At 34.3% G+C, this 19,312-nt stretch overlaps 1 protein-coding gene across 2 annotated transcripts in view; it reads right to left on the bottom strand.

Moving 5' to 3' along the window:
- The window catches only part of TMEM135 (transmembrane protein 135), a 192,861-nt gene that overhangs the window by 75,261 nt on the left and 98,288 nt on the right, over positions 1-19,312 (bottom strand). For both annotated transcript variants that reach the window (XM_036426250.2, XM_036426249.2), the window contains one exon: positions 2,753-2,799. In XM_036426250.2, coding sequence (XP_036282143.1) covers positions 2,753-2,799 — 47 coding nt within the window. The remainder of the gene's footprint in view (positions 1-2,752; positions 2,800-19,312) is intronic.

The following is a 19,312-nucleotide window of genomic DNA, read 5'->3' as shown; positions in this document are numbered from 1 at the left end:
ACAACATACAAAATAATAAATAATTGAACAAAGGAGTCAGAGCAATTATGACATATGCTCACTAGGGTAAAACAGAGAACCTTTGTCTTTAAAACATATTCCAAATATTATAGTTTGTGTTGGTATCAATAGACAGCCTATAGCTGGATGGGCAACTGGTTAAGAGGTGGAACAAAACTAGAACTCTCTCCTCACGTTACCTTTTTTTAACCAAGCCTCTAAAGTGCTCTTAGGATTCCATTGGAATGTGAGCCTTATTTCTGACATACAGATTGAAAATTGAGATCACAAAAAAAAAAGAAGAAGAAAATTGAGATCACCATGTATCAGATAAAATAACCATACCTGTAAAAAGGCTATTAAAAACTATGCAAAAGTAGATTTTCTCTACACATTTTAATAACCAATATTTCATTACTAAAAACATTGTCAAGTAAATTCATATAATAAATATTTATGAAACAACTTCCTCCAGTTTTTCTTTTAAAAATTGGCACATTTTCTCTCTATTGAAAGGGGGTCTCATTTCCCTTTATCCACATTTATGGGTTAGGATAAAAACACAAGTTAACTCATTTCTAACATAAAATATTTTTTCTTAGCCTTTTCGCAAAAGAGATTACCATAAATGGAGTACTGGGGGCAATATTATTTGATATTTACTTATCAAATGTCATGCAATTGGAACTAAAAAGATTGTTAATAAATGGAATAAATATGTCTCAAATATCTGTATTGACAGTAAAATGAATCTTAAGAATAAAATATTCTAATGCAATTCGACTTGCTGTTATGTACAATATTGCTTGTTCATTCCAAACAAACATATAACATTGTTTTATTTGGTTGTAGTACTTTATAAATAGTTTTACTTTACCATTTGCCAAACCCATTTTGTTGAGTTATTCAAACTAACTTCTGCCAAGAACACTAGGAATTTGGTGATAGTGCTTCTTTTAGGAGAAAAACAACCCCTTTCCTCAGAAAATTGAAAATGTTTATCTTGGCAATAAAACCTTATATTGAGCCTTCTGGAAAGTATTTTAAAGTGTTGTTTCTGTGACTGAAACAGGAAAAGGCCCTGCGACTCTGCACCAAAATACATATTTATAGGGTTGATTTTCTTTCTACACCAAAAATACTAGGTTGATGGCAGCAATTTTCAAAGAACCATGCTAAAAACTGAGCATTATCACTATATTCAACACACAATTTATTTGTTAAGCCTGAAAAACTTCTGATGACTAACAAATGCTAAATGTTGATGAAATATGCTGTCTTCAGATGCCATATTGGAAAGGGTTATTTTATTTAACTACCTGTTCTGTTAGGAATTTTAATAAAAAGAAAACTTGCTTGATATTATACTTTTCTCTTATGTATATAAAAAATGTTTCTATTTTTTCTTTTAAAAAAATAAGTTTTGTATCTTTTTAAACATTTTTCCTATTAGATATGCTTTATCTTCAGACAATACAGAACATAGAGATAAACCACATAAACTTTTGCAGTACTGTCCTAATAATGTATCTCTATATGATTATGAAGTTTTGGAAAATTGACAAAAAAGATATAGCTTGCTATTTAACTCCTCTACCCAACCCTAAATTATTAAAATATGAGACCACATAAACTGTATGGTATGCATGAAGCTGTATTAAAATGGTAGGTCAAACAATTTCACAAAGACCACCAGATAGCTGCAATGATTTGTCAGTCATTATTAACCGCCATAAAATATTACATATACCATAACCAATCCTTTGCAGATCAAATTGAAACTTTATCTATTTTTCTTCCTTCTAACAGCCTGGCTGTCCCTTTATAAAAATAATAACATCATCACTTTATATTTGTATAACATTTTTTATAAAGTTAAAATGTGCTTATCAAATATTTATTTAGGATGTCTGGCAGGGAATTGTTAAAAAATCCTGGTATGGTTAAATTACCTCATTTAGGTTAAAAAAAAGAAAAATATCTAACAAATATATCTTATTAAAATCCATTACTAAAATCCATCAGTTAAATATAAATTTTAATTTTAAAAGCCTGGTCTTTCCTGCTGTGACTGAATTCTGTGTAAATCCAGAAACATCAAGAAAGGGTTTATTCAAATGAGTGCAGTAGGAATAAACTAAATGGGCATTACGGTGTTACTGAAAAGGAAGACTAGGAAGAAGTGGACTCTTCCTGAACAAAAATCCTATTCTCATGCTGCTATGATTATGTAACAATGACAGACATCCTTGTAATTGGCACTAAAATTTTGAGCCATCCTAACACTCCCTCTTATTCCTCAGAGTCTCAATGTCAATAAAAAACACAGCTCTGATATCCTGAGCTAATTTAATATTTGAAAGGCTATGATTAATGTGCTAGGTTACCTTCACAGAAAACTTAGATTAAACCCTACCATCACATTTTCTTCTGCAAATTTAAAATGTTAACTGTATATAAGAATATCTGAAATCAGGTAAAAAAAAAAAATACCCATCATAATTTGAGAACTAATAATTTACATATTCAGCTTTCACATTCTTTAAGTAGAATGTGAACAAATAAATCCCTCTCTATCTCTATTTACTAAGGTGCAGTGATTTATCTCAACCACTCTAGAAACAAAACAAGACAAAACCCATGCCACTCATGGGACACAATTATTTTGGTAACACTTTAGTTACATGGTTGATGAAAATTATAAAGGAACACTGTTTTTTCTATTAAAATAAGTAGGTATAACAGAACATACCTGAAAAAGAACATGTACATGGCAGCTGTGATGCAGAACAAAAGGACCTGTAACAGGAGAAAATACATTACTTGCAAATGTACACTGACATTCTCATAGGGCTGTCTTATGAAAGGAACATACATACTATTAATTCTTGTACCTGAGACAATTTAAAGATGTGCAAAAATAGTCATACATCTTTCATTTTTTATATTTCAAATAAACTGCATTAAGGTAATAAAAAATATATACACACAAATAAGTATATATAAATGTTGTAATTACATGTGTATATGTATATAGGTTGAGCAGAAGGATAACACAGTTCAAAAAAGAAGAGACAATTTTTAAAATTATCCCTAAGAATGCCATAAAAAATTAATGCAATCTTGCCATCTACAACAATATGGATGGACCTAGAGGGTATTATGCTAAGTGAAATAAGTCAGAGAAAGACAAAAACTACATGATTTCACTTATATTAGGGATCTAAAAGTCAAAATAAGAACAAAACAGAAACAAACTCAGAGAAAGAACAAAATAATAGTTGCCAGATTTTGGGAGGGGTTGGGGTTTGGAAGGTGGGGAGAACAAAATGAAAGGATTAAGAAGTATAAATTGGCAGTTATAAAAATAGTCATGGAGATGAAAAGTACAGTTTAAGAAATATAGTGAATAATGTTGTAATTATGATGTTTAGTATCAGGTGGGTACTTGACTTAGTGGGTTGATCACTTCTTAAGTTATATAAAAGTCTAATCACTATGTTGTATACCTAAAACTAATACAATATTATATGTTAACTAATTGTAAAAATAAACAAATAAAATAAAAAACACAAGAATGGCTAACGAAGCAAGTTTTTAAAAAGACAATGGCTTTATAATTAAGTCAGCAAATAAATCATATTTATTAACTATTATATTAAGATGACCATTTTTTAAAAATGTAAAACACAGCCCAGTTGTCAACCAATTCTAATCAATAAGAAAAGCTCCTAAAATATATAATCATCTTTTGTGGGATATAATAAACCAGCTATTGAAATTTCTCCTAAAAGCAGGCATCAGAACATAGTAAATCTGGATTAAAGCTCCCCTCAAACACACCATACTAAGTACACAACATTCTGAGCTGTATATGGAAAGAATCCAGAACGCAAGTCCTGAACAAAACCTGAGTTATGTCAACAAAGCTTTTCTCTTTACTCTCCGTGTTTTATTTTAGATCGTTTCTACTGGTTGTGCCTTAAAATTTACTGGAATCCATCTACTTCATTAATTTCAATTTTATTTAATTTTTTAGTTAAATATTTTATGGCTCCATTTTCCCCCCCTTTGTTAGCTTATGATAGTGTTTGTTTTAGGGTTTATAGTTTACATCTTTAAATTGATAGTTTTCATTCAAGTGATATTATACCACTTCACATGAAATACAGAAACTTGCAATACTACACTTTTATTTGTTCCCTTTGTTCAATATTTATGATAATACTAGGGGCCCGGTGCACAAATTCAAGCACCAGTAGGGTCCCTTGGCCTGGACTCTGGGACCAGGTCAAAACCGGCTCTCCAACATCCCCCAAGAGGTCCCAGATTGCAAGAGGGTGAAGGCCAGACCAAGGGATCCCACTGGCACACCATCGGGGCCGGGGAAGGACGAGGGAGGTTGACCAGCCAGGAGGGCTCTGTGGGAGGGCTCCAGGGCATGTCTGGCCCATCTCTCTCAGTCCTGATCAGCATATGTCATCTCATTACTTAGAGGAGATGCAATAAATAATGAATACCAAAGTAGACTTTGTAAACATGTACACTTATATCTCTGGAGGTAAATTCTTAGAGCTGGATTCACTGTATAGAAAGAAGGACAGGTGCATTTTTAATTTGATACACTCCCTTTAACATATTTGAAAGTAGATATTTCCTTAGACTAGCTATTTCCCTATGCCCAAAAAAACTGTGATTTATCAAACTGTCTTATCCTTATCAAACTGATGGGTGAAATAAAATATATATTATGGGTTTATTCTTCTTATGAGTGAAATGAGCACTGCAGGTTTATAAAACTTTTTGTTTGTTGTTTGATCAGTCGGTTTAACTTCTTCATATAATTGCCTATTTTAGGATTGATCTTTTAGAAACCATTTTTATTTTTTTTAATATATTTTTATTGATTTCAGAGAGGAAGGGAGAGGGAGAAATAGAAACATCAATGATGAGAATCATTGAATGGCTGCCTCTTACACACCCCCTCCTGCAGATTGAGCCCACAACCCAGGCATGTGTACTGACAGAAAATCTAACCAGGACCCCCTAGTTAATAAGTCAATGTTCAACCACTGAGCCACACCAGCCAGGCAGAAACAATTTTTTAAAAAACTGATTATACTTATATGAAACCCGAGGAATAAATTCATTATTAGCTATTTTTAGGAAGAATATGAGTGGTTAGATAAAAGTAATCATGTAAAGGAAATCTCATAAAGTATTAAGTCAAAAGATTTTAAGTCAACAGTGTACAGAAAATATCTATATCTATATCTATATCTATATCTATATCTATATCAAAAGTCTAATATGCAAAATGTTCCCTCGGGAGTTCCATCACTTGCGATGACTTCTATAAAGGTATTCACCAAAACATCTGATTATTATTTAGATTACTCAGTATGTTTAGGCAATGCTGTTTTTGTCTGTACTTAGAGCATAAAGTCCCAAAGGGCACAGTCTTTATTTTAACGCCATGCATGTGTGATTATTGATATATAAGGCTTTCCATAATGACGTCAGTTTTCATTTATATCAACCATCTTCAAAAAATTAAATAGTATTCCCATTCATACACTGTGCTTTAAAGTCCGTTAAACATTTTCAACTTTTCTGAAAATAAATGGTCTCTTGGGGAAACCATTTTTATTGGATAAATACATATTATCACAATTTGTAAGGTATATATTTTAATTTTGAACACACAACATATTACCATAATATTGGTTTGCTTCAGTTAACACATATTTTTTAGCAACGGTATTCTCAAACTAAAAAGCTATGTATTGTTTTGTAATTAAAAAATCCTTACATAATTCAAATCACATAATAATATATGCCCATCTTTTTAATCTCTTTGTTTCAAATTAGCAGGGTTTTTTTAATATATTTTATTGATTTTGTACAGAGAGTCTTAATTAATCTGTATGATCCTTCTGAACTCCACAATTCTATGATTCTATAAGTCTTTTTTTCCACTATCCAGCCAAATCATTTTAAAAGCAAAATAGCACTAATATATAGACACCAATCTCATAAAATATGTATATTTTATATAAAAATACAAACTTATGTATACATATATACAAATATACACATATACATATGTTAAGCAGATGAAAGTACTTGTTCTCACTGAACTGAATGTAATTAAGGGAAATTACATTAAATATGCCAAACACTTGGGCCTCATCTCTTCCTTGCACTGCTCACCATTCTTGATTTATACCTCAAGGTCAGCAAACAGAGTCTGACAACATATTAACCTTGAAATTTTCCAGTTGTAGAAACAGCTATGTTAGATAGTGGCTGGGAAGTACAGACATATATGGCACCCTGTTGTTGTTTTTTTATGGTAATTGGGTAAGCTGTTTGTCTTCCATGGAAAAAAAATAACTTAATGTATATAATTATAGAAAAGGTTCAGTATGTAATTACTAATAGAACCTAGAAGTTACATTCCTCTTTACAACAAAAGTCTAATTCTACTGGCAGATTTTTATAGAATATATAGCTTTAAAACAACTCGCTCTTTAAAAATTTACAGATAAAAGATCATATGTAGAAAACATCAGTCTTCATTAAAAACTTTAAAAAAATAATATGCAAATTTCATCGAACAAAATACTCACCAAAAGTAGTATATTCTCAGAACTGAAGCTATAAAAACCAATTATTCACTTGATTCCCATCTCTATTCTATCATGTAAAGAAAATGCAGTTTATTGGAAATAAAGGATGGCAATGACTTATATTTAAAAACTAGAGGCCGAGTGCACAAAATTCATGCAGGGGGCAGGGGAGTGTGTCCCTCAGGCCAGGCTGCACCCTCTCCAATCTGAGACATCTCAAGGGATGTCCAACTGCCCGTTTAGGCCCGATCCTATGGGCAGTAGGGCATTCCTCTCACAAACCAGGACTGCTGGCTCCTAATTGCTTGCCTGCCTGCCTTCCTGATTGCCCCTAACTACTTCTTCTAGCCAGGCTATACACCTCCTGCAAGCCTCTGTAGCCACAGCCATCTTGATTGGGTTAATTTGCATACTTGCTACTGAATTATTGGTGGGCGTGGCTTGTGGTGTAGCGGAGGTATAGTCAATTTGCATATTGCTCTTTTATTAGATAGGATAGTGCCAGGCACTGTATAGTACCTGTATAAGGTACTTTAAAAATATCTCTACTACTAACAATAGCTCTTAAAGTGATTTTTTTTTAAATCACTCCCATTTTAAAGATGAGAAAATTGGACTCATAAGGTAAGTCACTCACCTAAAGCCACAGAATACTTAAGCAGCAAAATTAAGACTCAAAACTAGGACTACTTAATTTCCAATTTGAGGCTTTTAATTATACCCTTAGGCCTTTAGAAAATATTTTATTCCTATTAATGTTGATTTAGTGGTTACTGGGCTTCCAAGGTTAGTCCCCATATGATTCCTTTTTTTAAAAAACAAAACAGTGTTTTAAAAAGGGAGTAAGGGAGAACCTTTCAAAGTTCAGTATTATGTCATTAAAATACTAGTGTAACAACAACATCAATTGCTGATGTTACTGAATGACCCTCTATGTCACATGATATATTAAGTCTATGACATACATCACTTTGTATAATCTCAAAACACCCCTGCAATGAAGAGATTATTCTACCACTTCAGAGAATAAGTTTAGAGAGAGACAGTTATGTGATCAAACCAGTATGGGTAACCAGGTGTGTTTAATTCCAAGGTCCATGAGCTGTCTTGGATTTCTCGCAGAGATTCCTTTAAAATCTCCCATTGAAGAATTAGAGCTTTTATAAATTTATTCAACTTAATTACAGAATATCTCTTATTTTCATCACAACAGATAAACCAGTAAGTTAAGATATAGTCTCTGTGTCAGACAACTCACTGTTACATTACAAACCAGGTTTAAGAAAAGCAAAAGTGCCCGGCCAGCATGGCTCAATGGTTGAGCATCAACCTATGAACCAGGAAGTCATGGTTTGATTCCCAGTCGGGGCACATGCCCTAATTGTGGGCTTGATCCCCAGTTTGGGGCATGCAGGAGGCTGCCAATCAGTGATTCTCTCTCATCACAGATGTTCCTATCTCTCTCTCCCTCTTCCTTCCTCTCTGAAATCAATAAAAAAAAATTTTTTTTTTAAAGAAAAGGTGATAAGCTTCATAATCCTCAAAACTTCTTTAAAATATTTATCCTACTAAAGAAAAAACAGATCTAAGGAATATACTTTTAAATTTCTAAATAAGTAATCTAAGCATTACAATAAAAAACTAAAAATCTTTACATATAAAGTGAGATGATTCAAAAGTTGCATGAGCTAGTTTTTCAGTATGTTTACATAACTATGTGTAAGACACCACCATTCTTTACCTTAACGCTGCCAAAGAAGTTACTTTTTCAATTCAGAAAACAAAACAAAACAAAAACCTCACATGTCAGTAAGCATATGTAGGAGGAAGAGAAAGGTTTTATATGAACTCAGAGCAAAGTTAAAGCTGAAAAAATATTGTGTTTTCAGCAGGGCAAAGTAGACGGGTCACCCAAGTGAAACCTTATTATTATAAGTAAGACAATTTGTAGTAAGTTAGTTATTCTCATCCAAAGGTTAGCATTCCCATTAACCTCAAATAAGAACCAGGCTTAGGGTGATATTATGTTTTTCTCTCAAAGACATTACAAAAATAAATAAATAAGAGCTTCCAGATTACTTGAGAGGGATCACAGCAGGGCCACAAATAACACGAGTCAGTATGGCAGTTCAAATGTCCATCTATCATTTGATAAAGACAAGAAAGACCATTCGAGTGAGGGTTATTTTAAATATAACTACAGTGGCCAGTAAGACAGTACTTGTTCACTTTTCTACCAAACCAAACTGCACTATGGACAAAAAGCCAACATCTGCTCTCCAGCTGAGTTCCACATTTTAACTGTCCACTGAGAACCAATTCAATCCCAATGTATAACCTCCCTCTAAAAATGGCCATCAGCAACAAATAGAAATATACGCAATATCTTCACTGTTGTTTTGCACACAGCATATGAAAAGTGTACTCATGTCCTGGTATAATGGAATGTCACTTAGTTCTCCAAAATAGTGTGTTCTGTGCCCACACTCAAGCCAGCTGTCAGTTTTTTGGGCACATGCTCATTCCAGAATTCATCTGAGAAAATCCCTCCCCAATTAGGCATGGCATTGCTCAGATGAGTCTTGGTTCTCACTATTTCCATCCAGCTGCAGATTCCTCTCTGCATATTCAGTTCCTACCGACTCCCAACTTTTCAGGGAGGAAAGGTCCAAAACTAATGGGTTTTCTTTTGCTAATAAAAATTTTTAAAGTTTTAAAGCACAATTAAAGTAATCATTACCTCTACAAAAAAGGGAGGAGGGTGCAGGGTAGCAAGTGCTTAAACTCTGAATCAGATAAACTGTAAAAGATTTTTCAGTCATCTCTTCTAAACTTTATACACACACACACAATTTTTCTTTTTGAACCCCCATCCTTATTAAGGAAACACTTTAGATCACTGATTTTCAATTAATGTGCTGCAAGAATTTTTAAAAACATGCAATACCTGACTAGTTAGTCAGAAGCACCTACCTCTTTTCCCTTATATTGTCAAAACAAAACAAAACAAAACAAAACAAAAACAATAACATCCAACATCAACATCAACAGCCATCCAGAGTGAAAGAATCAAAATTATACCTATTTTTTGTCAGATCGGCAAAAAATATATGTTTTGGCATGCTGCAGAATTTTAGTAGTTTACATGTGCCATGAGGTGGAAAAGGTTGGAAATCGCTGCTATAAGGCCTCTTAGCTTTGTTGGACAACCTTTGTTCTATGCTTTGTTTTTCCTCCCAAACAGCAAGATGGATTCTCTATCAAATTTACCACCAAGAAACATAATGATGCTGAAATACAAAGTTTTTCAAACTACCTACAAAAGTACTTTAACAATTTATAGATAAGAATGTAATAAAAATAAGAAAATCACTATTGATATTTTAAAAATATTTATTTTTTTTTACATTCAAAGTCAATTTTGCTCAATATCTCATGGGTCTAGGGCAAAGAGAAGAATCTTAAATGTTTATCTAGTCTGTTCAAACAATAAAAATAAATTAAGAATAAAAAAAAGATAAAAACGTAGCATAGGAAAAAGTAAAGGGGAAGAATCCAAGATGGCGGTATAGGTAAACACCTAACTGCAGCCTCATACAACAATTTCAAAAAAATACAACTAAAATACAAAATGGACATTACCCAGAACTATAGGAAAGTCGACTGACTGGAAATTCTACAACGAGAAGGAAAGAGAAAACCAGAAGAAAAATCAGAGAAGCTATAAAAGCCTAAGGTATGGAGACACGTTGTGCTCTTGGAGAGCACGATGCTGGAGAGGAGGGGGAGGCTGAGTGCCTGGCTGGCGTTCCCTAGTGGGAAGGAGATAAAAGCTCCAGACTGTGCTAAACTCCAGATCCAACAACACTGAACCCCAGTTCTGGGCGAGACCTTGGGGACCCAGGCTCATACAGAAGGAGCCTGAGCTGTAAGGCGGAAACCCTGTGGAGCAGCGAAAGGAGGTCCTGGAGGCGCTCACATTGCACGCAGAGAACGGAGTGTTGACTGTGCCTCGGGATTGCCCTAGCGGGAAGGAGACAAAAGCTCCAGATTGCTCTGAACCTCACTTCCAACCCCACTTCCAACTGAACTGAACCCCAGTTCCGGGCTAATTGGGGGAGAGCCTAGGCTGTTTGGTAGTGGGCAAAACTCAAGGGCGCCTTTCTCTCAGAGGTGCTTGCAGTGAGTATCGAAGGACACTGAGGAACACTGAGACTCAGGAGCCTCATAGGGTGGGGCTGAGGGAAGCCAAGGCTGTAGCCTCCATGCTGAAACTCGGCTCCATCCAAGCAGAACACAGAGATTTTTAAGGCTGTCAACTCAGGGAAGCTGCGAAAATGCCAAGACAAGGAAACAGATCACAAACAAATGAAATGGAGGACGAAAAGCAACTGGATATAGAGTTCAAAACCACGCTTATAACGTTTTTCAAGAATTTCCTAGAAAAGGCAAATAAAATAAACGAGACCTATGAGGATATGAAAAGGGATCAACTAGAAATAATAAGGGATCAACAAGAAATAATAAGGGATCAACAAAAAATAAAGAATATATTGTCTGAAATAAGAAAATATTATACAGAGTCCTAAAAACAGAATGGAAGATTGCAAGAATCAAGTCAAAGATTTGGAACATAAAGAGCCAGAAGACACTCCTCCGCAGAAGCAAGAAGACAAGAAAATCCAGAAAGTTGAAGATAATGTAAGAAACCTCTGGAACAGCTTCAAGCAAACCAACAGCAGAATTATGGGAGTCCCAGAAGAAGAGAGAGAGCAAGATACTGAAAGAATACTGGAAGAAATAGTGACAGAAAACTTCCCCCACCTGGTGAAAGAATTAGACTTACAAGTCCAGGAAGTGCACAGAACTCCAAACAAAAGGAATCCAAAGAAGACCACACCAAGACACATCATAATTAAAATTCCAAGAGCAAAAGACAAAGAGAATATTAAAAGCAGCAAGAGAAAAGCAGGTAGTTACCTATAAAGGAGCACTCATACGATTGTCAGCCTGATTTTTCAACAGAAACCATGCAGGCCAGACGGGAATGGCAAGAAATATTCAAGGTGATGAATAGCAAGAACCTACAGCCAAAGATAATCTATCCAGCAAAGCTATCACTCAGAATCGAAGGTCAGATAAAGAGCTTCACTAATAAAAAAAAGCTAAAAGAGTTCATCACCGCCAAACCAGAATAATATGAATTGCTAAAGGGGGTTCTTTCGGAAAAGAAAGAAAATAAAGATAAGAATTATGAACAACAAATATGTAACTATCAACAAGTGAATCTAAAAACCAAAAGAATTAAAAAATCTTATGAACAATATTAACTGGTGAATATAATAGAATCAGAGGTATGGAAGGGGAGTGAACTGATGATTCTCAGGGAAAAGGGGAGTGGGGATTATGGAAAGAGACTGAACATAAACTGTGCACTTATGGATGAGGACAATCGGGGGGTGGGGAAAGGGCAGAGGGTGGGGAGGAGAAATGGAGGGGGGGAAATGAGGAATATTTGTAATAATATGAACAATAAAGATTTATTTTTTTTAAAAACTTAGCATAACTGTAAAATCAAGTTTCATCCAGGATTAGCTATTACTTATGAATACCAAAATGATTAAAGAGAAGAGATTTATATACTGGGCTTACCTCTCTCCTGCAAAGCAGAAGCTTTGTATTCTAGTTGCATGTGGTCCATACCTTGTATGAAATTTAGTATATGTAGATTCAAGAATCAATCTACATTATGACATAAAATGAGGGAGGCACTCTATGTCTGTCTAAAATCAAGATCATGCCCTAGCCAGTTTAGTTCAGCGGATATAGAGTCAGCCTGTGGACTGAAAGGTCCTGGGTTCGATTCCAGTTAAGGGCACATGCCAAGGTTGCAGGCTCAATCCCCAGTAGGGGGTGTGTAGGAGGCAGCCAATCAATGGTTCTCTCTCATCATTAATGTTTCTATCTCTCTTTCCCTCTCCCTTCTTCTCTGAAATCAATAAAAATATATTTTAAAATAAAAAATAATAATCTATATATATAAAAAGCTAATATGCAAAGTGTCCCTTTGGGAGTTCAACCAGGAGACCGGGAGTTTGATCACTCACTATGATGTGCGGTGACCACCAGGAGGCAGGATGGAACATGGTAGGCAACCAGCAGTGGTGGTGGCAGGGTACTGAGGGAGAGAAGGAGGGGGGCGGGGAGGCAGGAAACCTGATCAGCCCTGATCACTGGCCAGGCCTGGGGTCCCTGCCCATGTGCAAATTTAATGCACCGGGCCTCTAGTAATAAAATAAAATAAATCAAGATCAGAATTTTAGGCACTGATATGTGGAAATATCTGCACAAACTCTTCACCCATTAAAAGCACATTACTCTTACATTTCTAATAGCAATAATACACATTGTATGTATGCGTGTGTGGATGGATGGATAGATGGAAGATAGATAGATACATAAGATACATAGACAGACATACAAATAGATTTGTATGTACAATACCTATTCAGAATCCTCTTACCAAAGAATAGTCCCTGAACTTTATAAATACACTCAAAACAAATGAACTTGTAAATGTGAGTATAGTCTGAACCTGAAGAAAGCTCTAGCTTGTTTTCTCTCCGTATTACTAGCTTTTTTCACAATGCCTGCTTCTATGGGAAGCAGGAGGTTTCACAGTGAAGAATGTGATCCTTATATGGTATTTTATTCCCTCAATTATATTCACAATCTGATAATCATGTACTCATACAGAAATTTTCATGAAAGAAAAGATAGTTTGGTTTTTGTTCCTCATTTTTTTCCTCCATATCATCAAAAGCCATGGGAAGAACTGAACAAAGATTTTCTTAAGCTTTCTCAGAAGAGCATTTCCAATGTTCCCACAACCTGTTTTAGTAGCAATTAGCATAGCTACAGAATTTTAGCTTCTCCACTATTTTATGAATACATCCATATTCATTTAATTAAAAATACCAATAACATAAATGTATACTTACTCTAGGTTACATTCCCCAAAATAGTACTTTGAAAATGCAGCTATTGGAGGTATAGACATTTGGGACCTGATTTTATTGTAAAAGTTTATCTATCTTGAAGCAAAAGAAACAGTCATTTTGTTTATTCATTTAAATTACAGACTTAGTTATTTCTTTCATTTGACTCCAATTTTTTTCAAGTGGCTATTTTATTTCTTATAGTTCAGAAAGTTAGATCTTCTCAAAAATAACTTTCTACAAATCATAGCACACATAAAAATCTCCCTGGGATATTTCTAAAACACCATGCCTAAATACCAATGCTGTCCACCCACAAAGTTAGAATGAGATAAACTAACAGTATTATCAGCAAAGCAGAACAACTCAATATTATTATGCTGGGAAGACAATTAGGAGTAAAATGGAGTATTAACCTCAAAAATAAGTCCTCACAACACCCAAATAACTTTGAAACTAAGATAAATTGGCTTTCCCTGTCTTCAAAATTTAATTATTAACAATAAACCAGACTAATTAGGGGTGGAAGCTGCAAAGTTCTAAAGAGCTTTTCTAAATGTAATTTACTTAGTGTATGAAATGTGGGGCATGGCAAAAATTAGGTATGTGTGTATGTTAGCCAAATTTTTACATGAAAATTCTGTCTATAACAAGAAGTAATCTGATTAATATTTTAATAGAAAAGGCTCCTAACGAAAGCAGGTGGTTCCTGGCACACAGTCTCAGTGTCTGAGCAATCCTAAGTACACATTCCTTCATCTCAATCAAACTAGAAGCCAAAGTATAAACTGGCATTTGTGGAAGTGTGATTTCATTTTTATAAAAAGGAAAGAGGATAAAATAACCAGTTTTCAAATGAAAACTAAACATTAAAATATTGATAATTACTCTGCCTCAAAAATGTCATTGTAACTAAACTTTGACATATATTGAGATCTACTTGAGCAAAAAAATAAATTATCCAGCCCTGCAGGAGTGGCTCAGTGTTTGAGCCTCGACCTATGAACCAGAGGTCACAGATTCCTGGTCAGGGTGTATTCCTGGGTTACAGGTACAATCCCCAGTAGGGGGCGTGCAGAAGGCAACTGATCAATGATTCTCTCTCATCATTGATGTTTCTATCTCTCTCCCTCTCCCTTCCTCTCTGAAATCAATAAAAATATATTAAAATAAATAAATAAAAATAAATTATCCAATTAAATATACCCAGTACTTAGTAGTGAGTATATAATGAGTGTCTAGAAGAAAACTTGCCCTATTATCTATGAATTTCATTTTGGATTTTTATACCTCCAAACTACAAACCAGAGTAGTTTATTTATACCTATTAAAATTCAACACAAATCTACTGCCTGATTATTTCATTTCTGTATACATATGCAAATAAAACTGAAGACTAGTTTACCTGCAAAAGTTAAATGAACTCTACCTAAGTGATTGTAGACCATTCTTAGTATTAATAATTTCCAGTATTAACTGCTTCTATTGATATTCTAATCCACCTAATATTAAAATATTAATAATGAACAATGTAATTTGACATTTTCTAAATAAGAAACAGAAATATAACATACCTTTTAGAAACAACATAATTTAAGATCATTTAAAATTCTTAATAAATCTAAAACAGAAAACATGAGTTTTTGCATCACTAAAGAGCAATAAATTCTATTGGTTTTAGATATACAATTGAATTTATAATAGGTAATAGAATACAATTCTTTAGCACCTATATTTCCTTAAATATTCCATCGTTGTTAAATAGGAAGTCAGTTATGGGTATATAAAACCTAGAACATACTTTTTAATGGACTAATAAAGATGCATATTTTGGCTGCTAACCCACCTCTAGCTAATACCTTATTCAAAATATTGGCTGAAAAATATAACTAATCAGTTGTTATAACAGCTGAAACTCTACATTAAGTGAATCATATATTCAGTCTTTCCTCCCCATAACATTCCATAGTGATGTAATATAGGGGAAATTTTTTTAAATACTTAAAATAAGGCCATTTAATTAAGCAAACACCATAATTACTAGCATATATGTATTTCTGGTCTCATAACCTGGTGCTGCAGCCAAAATACAAAGGAAGTGTTACATGGTCTGCCCTAGCTCTCCTTTACTTGAGCTATGCAGTGGTTGGCAACCGGTGGTCTGTGAGGTCCGAAAGAATGGCAACCACTGATAGCCTAAAACAAAGTAACTTCCTAATACAGGTCTCCAGTGAATAAGACTTTAGCATATCTACCAGCAATCTTACTAAGTATGGGGCAGTTTTCACTGGTAACCTGGAGTAACTGGGAGAAAATGATCTGGTAGCCCTACAGGTCCTAGCCAGAGTCCCAATACCATGAGGATTCCTCGCTGTATAGAACAGAGGTGCTTTGAAGTGGAATTAAGAAATTAAGACTCAGAACTACACTAAAGCCAAAATAATTATTCCAGCTATAAAGTCTTTAAACTATTAGTACCCTGCCAAAGTACCTTGAAACACTAAATTCATGTAGATTAAACTCTTTATACCAGTTACGTATACTCTATGTATGTAATAAATATTCTTAAACTAACCTTAAATGCGAATATCCCTAACAGGTGCTTCTGATTAGCCTCTTAGTAACACTATCACAGGTTATACTTTGAATACTTCAGAAAAATTTACCTTCATTGTGAGATTTGTTTTTACAGTTTCATTTAGTAAAACTTCATCTCTGAATAATTATAGAAGAAATTTGTACCCCGAGATAAAAAGAGCATAACATTTAAAAATTCCTGAGTGAGTCAAATGCACTATCATTTTCCCTTTGTATAATCATGAGTAATTTGAGATTAGTAATTATAACAAATTTTCACATTTCTCAGTTTTTATCCACTATATACAGACATGTACTATTAGCCTTACTGAACACTAAATCACAGCACTTCACGAATTACTACATATTACTCACAGATGCAGTATCTGAAGCTTTGCCAACAATCTGGAACAGAGCATAAACGTTTCAAACCAGATACACATCATTTCCTCATTTTACGAAATGTTACTACAAAGTTATGTTTCAGTAAAAGTATTACAAAATGAATCACATTTTAAATGACAAGAACAGTAGCTCACAGCCACCTGTGCAGACATAAGTGACCAGCTAGAGCTAGTGATAAAAGGAAAATGAAGATTTATTAGTTAGTAAGAAAGTGAATGCCCACATCCTTCCCATCGAGCCTATGTGCCAGCGACGGTCTCTGTGATCTCAGGGAAGGTGAAGAGTCTCCAAGGCACTTGCTATTTCTCCTAATTACCCAGATCCCTACCTGTGACCAGCGGCATGTGGAGAAACAGTGAGGGCAAAGCATGGACTCCAGACAACAACAATATCTAAACTAATTTAAGTTAGATTTTGCTCTTGTCTGGAGCCCACTTTTAATCTTATGTTTGAGATAAAGAAGATTGCAGCCTTACTCATCTGCCTATCTCAAGGACCAACATTAGCATCACAAATGTTAGTTAACTGATTTTTTAAAATCTGGCTATTATATAGCTTGCTGTATTAAATTTGCAAAGAATATCTAAACGGTGGTGTTAAATTATGTCTCTCTACAGACAATGGCGATGCCTATGTCTCTCTCCAGAAATGGCGATGCCTACGCTCCCCTCCAAGTATTAGTTTGAACATTTGAATATCTATGGCATCCACTAATATTCAGATAACTACAAACATCTTCAGGCTGGTTTATCAGCATTTAATTATCCCAATACATAGTAAACTAGATACATCTTCCTAATGTGCCATTTTCATCATACCATTCTTACTCAAATATCTACAATAGGTTCTTATTGCCCAGTGAAAAGCCACAGCCACAACTCCATCTGTCTGTATCTACCCCATCTCCTCTTATATTACTCCTTAAAACAAACGTCTTTCAACCATGCTCCCCTGTCTCCCTTACTACTATCTCCACAGCTCTGTTTTTTCCCATCTGTTACTTCTCACTTCTTTTGAAGCTCACAGCTATCATTTTGTTCAGCAGCAGATATAAAAGAGCATAGTCTTTGACTTTTGCCAAAGGCAAAACAAAAATGATTTTAATTCAAAAAATTAATGTTAAACAATAAATATTGATTAAAAACAGTGGGGAGGAAAACACACACACACAGTAACAGCTCAAAGAATGCTCGCATTCAGTACTATCTGAAAGTTTCATGGAAAAGGCAGAGCCTAACAGAATTCAGGAAGAAAAAAAAAAAACCTACAAAGGGCATTTCAGACAAGAGAAACTATATGAAGAAAGAATAGCTATAGAAATAAGTATTATATTAGACTGTAGGAAACATTAGGAAGAAAAATTGAATAGACAAGAAAGGAACAATTTATAAATGGCCTTAAATACTAAGCCAAAAGAACCTGGATTTTATGGATCATCTGTATGAATATTCAATTGATTCATTCATTGAGCAAAGATTAGCTAAGTAATTACAGACTCATAAGAGACTTTCAGAAAGATGCATTTCAGCCAAAAAAAATAAAATGAGTGAGAGCCAGAGGGGCGAGTAAAGCAAGGGGAAAGTCCTCCCACGTCATCTGCAGCAGCTGCATCAAAAAAGGACAAGGGTCCAGAAATGGGTAATGGCATTGATGTTGGAGAAAAAGGGATAGTTCTCAAAACTTTTTGACTGATTGAAAAAAATCTAGAAAAGACTTAATAGGGAGAAAAGGAAAAGAACAAATAAAAACAAAAATATTTCAGTCAAGGAGACAATATAACAGAAATAGTTAAGAGATTCGCTCTGGAGTCATATATACAATTGTGGGGCATGGAGGATTCTTTCATGTTTTTGCATGTCTTACAAGAAAGACACCCATCTTTTGTTCCAGGCTATCTTTCAAGGATTTCTGTACACAGTGAACAACTTTAGAACATACAGTTTTCTTTTTTTTTCTGGAGCAAAAAAGGCATGCTTATTATAAAAGATTTGGGTTTCCCAGGCTCAGGGTTCTTCCCCTGTCACTAATCTACCATGTTTGCAGGTGTCACCTGGCCCTCTTTACTTCACCCTAGGAAATTAATGAGGCTTAAGGAACCATCCCATGAAAATGACAATATTCTGTCTACTGCTATTACTATCATAAAGTATTTTGTCTCTGAACAGAAATATCATGTCTTCTGCATGCATCCATGAAACTATGGCAAGATAACTTGTTAGCCTTCAAGTAGGGTAAAATCTCATTATAATTCTTAATAATATCCTACTTATCAATAATGTTATCATGTGGCATTCAATTTCAAGCCACATTTTTCTTTAAAATGAAAATAATGACAGCCACTTTATTGGTTAAAAAGAACTAAGTGAGAAATGTATATAAATAAATTAGCACAGTGCTTGACAATAAATTTCTATCATTATTATTTATATGCAACACATTCTACACACATGCACAATATAAAAGTATCTTCCATACATACACATATGGTTTGCCACTTGTCTCTCAGCAGTTACACAGATTAATAAAACTCTAAACTACTAGAGTAGTAATGAGAAAAATACTTTTACAGAATTTTCTTTATAATAAAAAACAGAATTGTGTGTGTGAATATGAGAATGTGTTTTTAATCTCCTACTATGTCTCAGAAAATGTAATCATATGACAGGTTCCATTATAGTATTATGTATGTGTAATGCCTCC

This window comes from Pipistrellus kuhlii, unplaced genomic scaffold (assembly GCF_014108245.1).
Source record: "Pipistrellus kuhlii isolate mPipKuh1 unplaced genomic scaffold, mPipKuh1.p scaffold_m20_p_9, whole genome shotgun sequence".
Classification (NCBI taxonomy): domain Eukaryota; kingdom Metazoa; phylum Chordata; class Mammalia; order Chiroptera; family Vespertilionidae; genus Pipistrellus; species Pipistrellus kuhlii.
Note: the sequence above shows the minus strand (reverse complement) of the source record. Positions and strands in the feature narration are given on the sequence as shown.